This window comes from Saccostrea echinata, unplaced genomic scaffold (genome assembly GCF_033153115.1).
Source record: "Saccostrea echinata isolate AGI-Se365-2 ecotype Australia unplaced genomic scaffold, CSIRO_AGI_Sech_v1 ptg000002l, whole genome shotgun sequence".
Lineage (NCBI taxonomy): Eukaryota > Metazoa > Mollusca > Bivalvia > Ostreida > Ostreidae > Saccostrea > Saccostrea echinata.
The window spans coordinates 6,891,596-6,902,299 of record NW_026889751.1 but is presented as its reverse complement, the minus strand read 5'-3'; the positions used below and the strand labels follow the sequence as shown (position 1 = coordinate 6,902,299).

Here is a 10,704-nt window from a genome sequence, read left to right as displayed (position 1 = left end):
TAGACAATAGGGAAAAAATATTTTTGTGTTTTGATTTTTTTTTAAACCTTCTGTAATGCAATTGAGAACAGAGTTTTATTTCAAGGAAATAAAGTATTCAGTTCATCGGTTATACATATAATCAATTCAGTGAAGTTTAGATAAAATCTTGTCAAAAGAGACATTGCAAATGTTGCAAAAATATCCATATTGTAATGAATCATACGAGTCAAGCATGTATTTTATTAACATCAGGTGTATATTTTTTAGCTTTTTCTTCGGGTTTTCAGACACTGCAGATATCATTGATGAATTTCAGTTATCATTCCATATTCTGAGTCATCTAGAATCATGGATTTTATATTCTCCTAGATTAAAGAAATCAATTTCATATTCAGTGTTAGGAAGAGATTCTCTCTACTGATAAGTTTGATTTCAATCATATCATTCTTTTATTTGCTGATCAAATTATATTTAAAATGTTTTTGGAACAGAGTTAAAATTTCCTTAAAATCAAAGCAACTAAGTTATTTACTACTGTTATGTAATGCAATTTTTTTTTTAGAATCAATATTGTCAGTTTGAAGTGATAAGGCATGAAAATATTCTTTCAAGATTAAACCAGGAAATAATACCTTTCAACCCCACAAAATCTAAGATCCATGCCTTGCACTAATTAACTCGGCTATCCATCTGATGGCTCTCCAGAGAATCACCATCTTTATTCACAGTCATGTAATTCTAAGTAACTTAATGTCAGCTTTCTAATTGAATAATCAGATTGAGGAAGTACTGTATTAACACTGTCTGTTGGCTCAGTGAGGGGATCAGAGATGCCCTGTGATGGAGGAGGTTTTATACTGCAGCAGTGACCCAAGTCAGCAGCTGTTTAGGGGGTTTATCTGTATCAATCTCTGAGTAATATCTCCCTCTTTCTTTTCACAGGCATTGGTGTAGGACCTTATCTTACAACACAAACAAAGCTTTTGATGTGAAAACTAGGAGCAAAGGCAAGCTGCTATTTTAAATGAGAAATTAAACGTTTTTGTGAGGTAAAGTATTGATTTATGTGTTTGTGTTTTATGCATTGTTTACAATTACTTTTTTATCAATATTTTGTCCTCAATTTTCTGTATTGTATATAGATACATATACCTGCACTAAATGTGTTTAGATGTTTAGTAGTTCTGATAAATTACTTTATGATGTTAATCAACATGTGAAGAATGTAGATTATTTATTACTCTTGGGCATTGCCAGGTACATGTATGTGTTGGATATTTATGTAAGATGATAATTGCTAGGTTAATAGTTGTAATATTTCATTTATAGATGTATATTGTGTAGAAATTTACATTAAGCAACTACTTTCATTTTTTGCAACTTTCTTGTTCAGTGCCTTACAGGCGTTTTACTTACATTGCCAATTTTCTTTATTTCAGCTCGTTCATCACCAATGACTTTATGACACAGGTTCAATGGGGGCATGTTATTCAAAGTCAGGTCATGATGTAGACAATGCCAAGAAGAAGTCCCCACATAACAAGAAGCACAAAAATGGAATCGCTGTGACCATTGAGTACAGTCCTGTCAGATCACCAAATCACGATGAAGATAGACTGTCTATTTATGACAATGAAAGTGAAAAAGAGGACAAAATTGTCATAGAATCAAATGGAAATGTTGAAGGACAGTGCTGTTCTAAAGTGGCCAAGGACAAAGAAAAGGTTGTGCCTGGTAATGAGGGTGAAAATAGTGTGAAATGTGACCTAGTGACCTCAAAAGAGAGATCAGATGAGGTCATAACCTCAGATTTAAAAGTGACAGAGAAAGTTGTGTCAGCATCAGATAGTGGAATAGAGAGTCTACCAGCTCAGGAATCACGTCACTCTAGTCAAACATTTTGTGATAAAACCAAGCCATATCAAAACAGTGATGAGGATGAAACTCTAGCTAGCCCCAAAAACGAGATTCATGACAGTCACGGTGAGTTTACTGCTCCTTCAAGAAGCAGACCTTATCGTTTTTCTGATATTATCTATCTCAAGTCCAGTCTAAAGAAACCAGGGAGACCCTCTGGTAGATACAGTCGACTGTCCTGTAAGTCTACGGACAGTTTAGACTGGACAGCTACACTGATAAATAGCCTGGACCGGTGTCGAAGTGAAGCCTCAGAATTTTTTTGTGAAGACTTTAACATATCAGCTCCTCTTGCTGCATTTGATTCAGTAGATTTTATGAGCAGTGCAGGGTCTCTTCTGCGGAACAGATTAAGTAGAGCTAGCATTGTTGACTATAATAATGATACATTTCAATTTCAATTTGATTTTTCTGGAATAGAAGCCGAAGAAGCCGAGGCGAGCTCAGTACCGATAACATCAGAATCGCTACCATGCTCGCCTGTTCGTCAAAATACGGTCAGTCCAGATGGTGTGAATCTGGAACTGGCCGGCTCAAAAAGAGCCTCGCAGGAGCTCAGGTAAGTCCTACAGGTAATTACAAGGCAGGGATCCAAAGTCTTCACAGATAGTGTGGTGGTGTTATTAGATTTCTTGATTGAAGATACCATTAACCACAAGGTTGAAAGTTCAGTAGATTGAATTCATGTTTTTAATAACAATAATTTTTACCAATTATTGAAGGTGAAAGGCATAATGAAAATATTTTCTTCTGCATGTGATAGTATTTAATTTTTGGTAAATGGGTATTCAACTTTATATCAGCTTGAAACAAGTTTAGTTAAAGAAAACTACATCTATTTCATGAATTAAAAAAAAAAGTATTTTACTTGGACATTGCCATTTTTCTTCTAAGAAGACTTTGCATTCATGTTGTTGGCAGCCAGAATTTCCTGTGCCATGTTGTCTATCCTGCACAGCTTTATAACTCATATCTTTTACTTCTCACCCTTTTCAAGTCTGATAATATCAGTAATATGTACTTTTTTTTCCTTAGAAGTAACATTAAAATTTGAAAATGAATAATTTTAAGTAATCTAGTAGAATCACAATAGTGTTTAGTCTTTAAGAATGGTTACAGAATTAAATTATTGACAGATATGTCATTATGAACCATTTATGATAGTTTTATGTAACAAAAGAAAGCTGGATACATGTATGTACCTGTGTGTGCTGTATATATAGCTTTAGTCATTGTAAACTGTTGCCTTTTTATTGGATACCAATAATGTGGCTTTATAGTAACTTTATCATTTCTGAAATCTTTTTATATATATGAATGATCATGAGTTCCTTATTATCCATATAACAATACACAGCATCTTTTTCTCCTTATTTAATATATGGTTTTTAAGACAAGTTTTATGAAGTTCATTGGACATTTTATGTATTTAGTGTACATCAATCATCTCTGTTCACTGTTGTTCAGGTTAGTAAGTTGCAGTCGGAGTATATTGTACCCTCTTAGTGTACGCATGTTGTCATCTTATATTCTTATATTGAGTGATATATTAGAACATACACCTGATATAAGTATTTTTATTCTGTACAGATACAGATTGAGAATTTACAATGTGTACACAATACGCTGCTTAGCAGACAATGCTGTTGTATGGTTTATATGTGTCAGCTTCCATTATACCAGACAACTTGTTGTACCATGTTGTGCTATTTTTAAATATAGTTTTTAGTCTTTGGCTGTTTGACAAAATCCAGTTAAGCATATACATTGAACCTTGGTCTTGTAGAATTTATAAACACAAGTATCACAATTTTATTTGACACTAAATTTTGATTCACAGTCTTTTTTTCTTTTGAGATAACTTGTTCAGAATGGATTATTTTAAAGCTTTTTTTAACAAATCTTTTTTCTTTCATCTTTAAACATACTGCACATGCCACATGGTCTTCTAGCCACAGGAGAATGAGGAGTGGAGGAATTTGTTTTGCAAAAAAAAGATGTCTTACTCTAGTATTCAGGGATTAAACAACATCAATTGGTCATGAGTTTATATAGTATGATGAATTGAATTTTGACACGCTAACCTAATCCATGCATCAGCTCCTGTAGGCAGTATCGATTAAGTCTTCATTAAATGGAACAAATAGATAATCAATATCTTCTATAATCATGATAATGTATACAACAGCCCTTCAGACCAGTATGTAGATTCAGTATCATGCATAGTTATTATAATTAATATTCTACAACATTGATTGTGATCAAAATTTTTAGATACACATTTCCAAGTATATTTTTTCTAATATATTCATAGTTTTTTGTTATTGATTCAGTTTTGACTAATATTCTGTGAATATGTTTTTAACAAAGTCTATATTCTAAGAAAAGTGGAGCTATAGCTCTATGAGATTTATTGGATCACCTTGCAGTGCATGAAGGACAAATAGTTGTTATCCGTTACTTTGTCTATCTGTCTGTGAATCAGCAAGTAGTCACACTTTGTCCAAAAAAGATGACACAATCCTCAGAAAATACTAGTTTATCTTAAACTATCTATAGCTTCTTATTCTGCTTTGTTTTCTGTGCTTAGGCCAAAGTCCATCATGAAAGTGTAAGTAAAGAGGAAATGTTATGCATCATGGGAATGTCAATCCCTATACCCAGCTTTCAGATTTAGATTTTATGCATTATCCAACTAGTACCTTTTTAAGACTACAAAGTACATGTAATAGAAACCTGTGCTTGAAATGCAGTGTGATATAAAAAGCATAATTTAAGGACAGAAACCAGCATGTAAAAATAGTTATCATGGCATGGTTTCCCAGTTATACATGTTCTAGTGAGGATGTAATGATGGAAACTATAAATGTTAGCTTTCATCATGCCAATCTTTAGGGCCCTTAAAGTCATTTATAGTTTTTGATACCCCAGTTATCCACTAGCATCAGTATTTTGAATTTTTAGTTTGATTTGATACATACTTTTTTTGTAGATATTACTGTCACAATTAATAAGTTGATAAAGGATTTCTTTGGGGGGGGGGGGGGGGTCTCAACTTTTTCTTTGATTTATTGAACTTGCACTAATTCTCTTATCTCAAAATATTTGGTTTCATTTCAGCATTAAAATTTGAACTTGCACTAATTCTCTTATCTCAAAATATTTGGTTTCATTTCAGCATTAATATTTGAAACATATATTTTTTGCCTCTAACGTAAATGCATGTGTTTGATGGTTGAACACCAGAATGAATACTTGATGCATGGTTACACATTTTAACACAGACTTAGAGTTTTTTGCACACTTTGTTCTTTTATTTCTTTCTGAAACTTGCAAGCATTTGAGATCTCAATCACTTTTCTCCAGAAATATGTTCATAAATACTTAAAGTGACAATGTATGGAGAATGTAAATTTTTCTTAGGTCCAATCTGATAATTTGTGATTAATGAGTATTTGTGCATTTAATATTCAATGAGTAGACCTTTATTTTTTACAGAAGATTTGATTCAGAAGCTAGTTTAGAGTTGACCTCCACATTTCCAAGGTTAGAGGAAGTGAAGACAATGCAAATAGATGGGAAAGATGTTGTAGTCATTGATGTGGAAACTTATGTACATATCATGGAGGAGCTTGCCATGCTCAAGATGAAGCTCAGTCAGCTTACAGACTTCTTACAGGTCAGATTATATGGTGACAAGGCTGAAAATGCAGAAATATAAGTTTTGGACCTTCATTTCCACAAGAAAATTCCAGAATTGCTTTAGAAACTTTACATACTTACGTTAAAGGACTGTCATGGGGGCACATGATACATTCAAACCTCATTATCTCGAACTCGATAAGACCAAGAAAAAAACTTCCAAGAAATCTAAGGATATTGCGGGAGATTGTAGCCTTTGTAGTCTGCACAGCTGGAACAGAATCCAATACTTTTGTTGTTGATTGACTTGTAACTGCAATTTGATCCCCTCAATCCACATTTGCTCCTACCAAAGTTTCTGAAAATTTGCTCTGTCTGCTGTGTGAAGCTCCTTGTTGTGTTCTGTTGGTTAAATTAAACTTGATTCGAGCTCTGATCCTCATCTTTGCATAATTTTCTGTTTCAATCAACCACCAGAAACCTGGCCCATTGCACGTCTTTGGGTAGACTCATGGAATTGACTAGGGCTCCTCTCTGCAAGTATGCCACTTGTATCATAACTTAAATGGTTAAGCCTTCTGGGGATATTCTAAAGTTTTCGGATTTTATGGTTCTTTGGCCAATCAGTGTCTGGCTACCAAATCAGTTTTTACCAAATCTGGGGATGTAATATTGGTTGTATTTGTTGTTTTGAAATTATTTCCCAGAAATAAGTTTTGCCGTTGTAAATTGTTGTTTACTGTGCTCTGATCAGTTGCTGAAGAGTCCACACCTATTAGTGTAAGTACTCCTGAAGAAATTAATCTAATTAAACCCAAGGTCATTGGGCAAGTTCAAGTTAGTAAAACTTTGTAAGAAAGAAACATTGAATGCAACAGTTTAAAACAATTTGTTGGGGTCATCATTTTGAGAGCTCTCTCACAGTACTAGTAGTTTAATTTAAATATATATATAAACCACAATGCATTTGTATATTCCTAGAATTAACATTACAGGAACAAGACTTGCTGCAGCTGGATTCTTCAAAAGAGAGGGCTGATATATCAAGTTTGAACCAGTCTATAGAAGACCTAATGGACACAGCTTCTTTGAAGAAACCTTAACAAGTAATCTTTAATTGAAATTCTATATATAAATCTATAATTAAAAATTAGGTCTGCTCATTATTTTGCATTAAATTTTATGACACAGATTACTGTAAAATCACATATTTTCGTGGGGTCATTTTTTTGTGGTTTGAAGAAAAAATACTTGTTGATGGGGATTTGATTTTGTGGATGGAGAATTGCTAAGTTGTTATTTATTTGAAATTATACATTTTGTGGAGAATATGAATTCCTGGGTCTCTTCATACCACGATAACAGCAAAAATTACACACACCCAACCCCCCCCCCATGAAAATTGGTGATTTCACAGTATGTGACAAATAACGAAGGATTTCCATGTATAGCAGTTTACCGCAGACAGTCAAAATAAAATAAATTACATAATTTTATCTTTCATAATGGATTATTTAAAATTTTGATTTAATTAAATTATTTTTTTTAGCGGTGTAATTCTTCGAGGGAAAAGTCATTCCATTATAAACCTCATGAATCATTCAGCATCATACAGCTTGAAGTGGAAAGGATCCGTCCTATAGAAGTGCTAATGGAAAGCTGAACTTCTTTTCTCCCTGATAGGTTCAGATCTTTATGAATTTCAGTATTTGGATGCAGATAAGAGACTTTCTAAATTGATGAGCAGCAGGCCATCTACCTGTATTATGTTAAAATTAGGGATTTATTTTGTGTTCCCTTCTGATTATTAACCCAGAAATTTTATTTTTATTTTTTTTTAACTTAAAGAAACAAACATAAAAAGAAACACAGTATCACATATATTCATTCAGCAGATGATTTTTATTTTAAATATTTTATTTTTTGTTAACACAGAATGTGGCCAGGAATAATTTTGCATACATTTCTCAAAAATTCTGACTAATAGTGTTCTTTGTCTTGTTACTATATATCATGTATATGAGAGCACAGTTTTATTACAGTTTCAGTAGGTTGGTATATGCACTTGACTAAGGTTGTAGATGGGAAAAAAATCAGAGCTGTGATTTAATTCTAATATTTAAAGATGACTGCATATTTTGTTGTCATGTCATATTAAAGACTTACAATGTGTGGAAGGTATTAGACTCTAAAACACTTGTGGAGAGTGAATAAAAAAAAAATTAGTATGATTTCCAGTACATTAATATATGAATAGATTATTTTTAGCTTAAAGAGAATTGATGAACAATCATGGCAAGCATTCCTAATTGCATATATAGTGTAACTAAGGTCTTTTTATAGCTTTATCTTTTATTGTGTTTGTTAGTAAATTTTAAATATTGTGTAGTTTCTATTCTGTTGTAAAAGGGTAAATTTTCAGATATTAATAAATCCGAAATCAGGATCTAGGCTTAGTACTTTTTAAATTTATAGTTAGGTACATAAGTTAGTCCACAGCACAGTTAGATCTAGTCACAAAAAAAGATATATCCGAGAAAATGATATTTATTTACATAAATGAATGATTTTTAAAGAACCTAATCGATTAGATTTATAAGGTATATAACAAAAAAATAGGATACTATATAATGAAATGCATTTAGGAGGAGATAACTCTCCAAGTTGCTTCCTTGGTGTTTTATAAATATACTATAGTTTAAGGTTTAAAAGGAGTATTAATTTATTTGTTTTAGCATTGTTAGTTATCATTTTGTGTTTTTAATATGCAGAATTTAGCTTTTTGTTCTCTCTTTGCATAGTTAAAGTGTGACGTTGGTGCATACCTCTCTTTCAAAACGCAATTTCATCATGTGTTCATAATTAGTGCAAGTACTGTGTAGTAAAATATTTTTCCACTATTCACTATTTTGTCATTACTATGTTAATTCTTTTTTTTTGCTAATAATAATCATGCATTATAAATTTAAAACAGAGACTTTCAAACAGAACTTAATACTAAGTAAGTCGTGATATATAACGGAACTCTAACACTACCATTGAAATCACAACACAATTTTGCATTGATAGAAGTAAATCAAAATTAAATGAAATGTACATACAAGGAAATATATATTCTCACATGCTTAATTACCATCCTTTTTTCTTTTGTTTAAACATTATATTGCTTTATTTACCCTTTATGTTATATACAGTGTACCAGTGAAGATTCAGTCCATATCTCTAAACTATATGAAAAGTACATGTGATTCTATATATTTTTTAGGTGATTTTTCTTTTAAATTTTAACAAAAGTAATGTACATGGAGACTGAAAATAATTTGTTGAATTTTAGGGTTTTTTTTTAAGAAGTCATATAATTTCTCTCAGACTATCACATAGCTCTGTAACAAGTAAAGAGCATAAATAATTTGATAATTTGGTACAGTATAATACCCAAGTACATGTAAATGTTATTTTGTTTTTTATTCAAAATGTAGTGCTAATGCTGACCATACTCATAGCACAGTTATTAATTGATGCCATAGGTTTCAGTACATGTACAGCTTTAAGTCTTTGACTAGACAGTAATTGTGAAATAACATACTACATATATCTACTTTCCCTAAGATGCCAAAACATAACAGAAAAGTTGAGGATGTGTCATAGTGCATGTATATAAATTTCTGTAAATCACAAGAATTGAACCAAAAGTCAGTCCCTGAATGGGAACAATTTTAATTCACTGGCTGTTACTTTGCAGATTTCTTTTCATACAAAATTATTCACCCCACTACCCCTCCAAATATCATCTCTTGTAAAGATGTGGTCACTTATTGAATGTATTGTAATTCATCCAAGATGGGATTTTTTCAGCTCTTCTGAGCTCAAAGAGGTAATACTTTGGCCATTTGTGTTGTGTGTCAACTTCTTGGAATATTGGCCATATCTCAAGAACCCCTTGATCAATAATTGTCAATTTGTCACAGAGTATCATTGGCCCAGAGGGATTTCAGAGTTTGTTAACCAAAAAGGAGGTGACCTAATTTTGGAATTTCACAGCTATATCTAAATATTTTGGATGATAAGAGGCTTAGAATCACAAAATTTTGTCAGATGATGCATCTTGGGTTCTTGGAGTATTTCGACCTAAAAGTAGGTCATGATGACCTACTTTTGAAATTTTATGGCTATACTGAAATACTTGAGTATTTCTTATTCTAACTGGCTTAGAATCATCAAATTTTGATAGTTGTCAACTAAAAAGTAGGCCACAGTGACCTACTTTTGGAATTTCAAGGTTTTATCTAAATATTTCAAATAAAAAGAGGCTTAGAATCATTAAATTTTGTCAGTTGATGCATCATGGGTTCTCAGAGTGTGTTAACCAATAACCAATATGTAGGTCACAGTGACCTACTTTTGGAATTTCAAGGCTTTATCTAAATATTTCAAATAATAAGAGGCTTTGAATCATCAAACTTTGTCAGTTAATGCATCTTGGGTTCTCACAGTGTGTTAACCAAAACGTAGGTCACAGTGACCTACTTTTGGAATTTCATGCTTTATCTAAAGATATAGGATACTAAGAGGCTTAGAAGTTATAGGGTTGTACAATTTATCAGAAGAGCGATTCTAGGCCATTAGGCCACTTGTTTATTCCTTGTTTTCAATTTATATTGTAACAAATAACAGCTACATTTTTGTACTGGTTCAATTTTTTTTCACTGCATGGGTATTCTTTTTTTAAAAAAATCTCTGAATATTAAAACACAGCACAATGTATACAGAAAAGTGGTGTGTAAAAAAAAAAATGAAGTTACAACTTCAATGCTTGTCAGTCTTATTTTTTAATGAAATCTGGAAGAGAAATTATTATACAAGCATTTTTATAGAAATTTTATGTTTTATTTTGGAATAGATAAAATAAAGTATTGTTTTATTTCTGATGTGTTGTTTTGTAATATTTTTGTGTTGTATAATGGCTCTGTTAGTAACATCAACTGTAATTGCAGAGTTATTAAAAGTTTATACTAAAGCAAATAAAGAATAACAAATAACCTTGGACCCCCCCCCCCCCACACACACACACACATTACCACCACAAAATGGGGGTTTTGTTTGTTATGCCCCGCCATGAATATGGCCAGGGCATATAGTGTTTGTCATGTCCGTCTTCCGTCC

The 10,704-nt window shown here is 32.2% G+C and overlaps 1 protein-coding gene across 3 annotated transcripts; it reads left to right on the top strand.

Annotated features, from left to right (window-relative positions):
• Positions 1–829: 829 nt before the first annotated feature.
• On the top strand, positions 830–10,469 carry LOC133206271 (uncharacterized). 3 transcript variants are annotated; one of them, XM_061342239.1, is made up of 7 exons: positions 841–1,031; positions 1,422–1,965; positions 2,320–2,458; positions 4,490–4,510; positions 5,398–5,578; positions 6,537–6,647; positions 7,091–10,469. In XM_061342239.1, exons 2-6 carry the CDS (start codon positions 1,458–1,460, stop codon positions 6,642–6,644), a joined length of 957 nt encoding a protein of 318 aa, XP_061198223.1. In that variant the 5' UTR covers positions 841–1,031; positions 1,422–1,457; the 3' UTR covers positions 6,645–6,647; positions 7,091–10,469. The 3 variants fall into 3 exon arrangements, with proteins under 3 accessions (XP_061198210.1, XP_061198217.1, XP_061198223.1); XM_061342226.1 differs by having other exon boundaries at positions 830–1,031; positions 1,422–2,458; XM_061342233.1 differs by lacking the exon at positions 4,490–4,510 and having other exon boundaries at positions 830–1,031; positions 1,422–2,458.
• The last annotated feature ends 235 nt before the right edge of the window (positions 10,470–10,704 follow it).

What these genes read in the sequence shown, in the direction of transcription:
- LOC133206271 (XM_061342226.1), top strand. Translation starts at nt 1,458, where the DNA reads ATGGGGGCATGTTATTCAAAGTCAGGTCATGATGTAGACAATGCCAAG. An exon ending in CCAAAGTCCATCATGAAAGT is followed by an intron (nt 4,511 to 5,397) that starts GTAAGTAAAGAG and finishes TATTTTTTACAG; the next exon opens with AAGATTTGATTCAGAAGCTA. An exon ending in AGCTTACAGACTTCTTACAG is followed by an intron (nt 5,579 to 6,536) that starts GTCAGATTATAT and finishes TTAACATTACAG; the next exon opens with GAACAAGACTTGCTGCAGCT.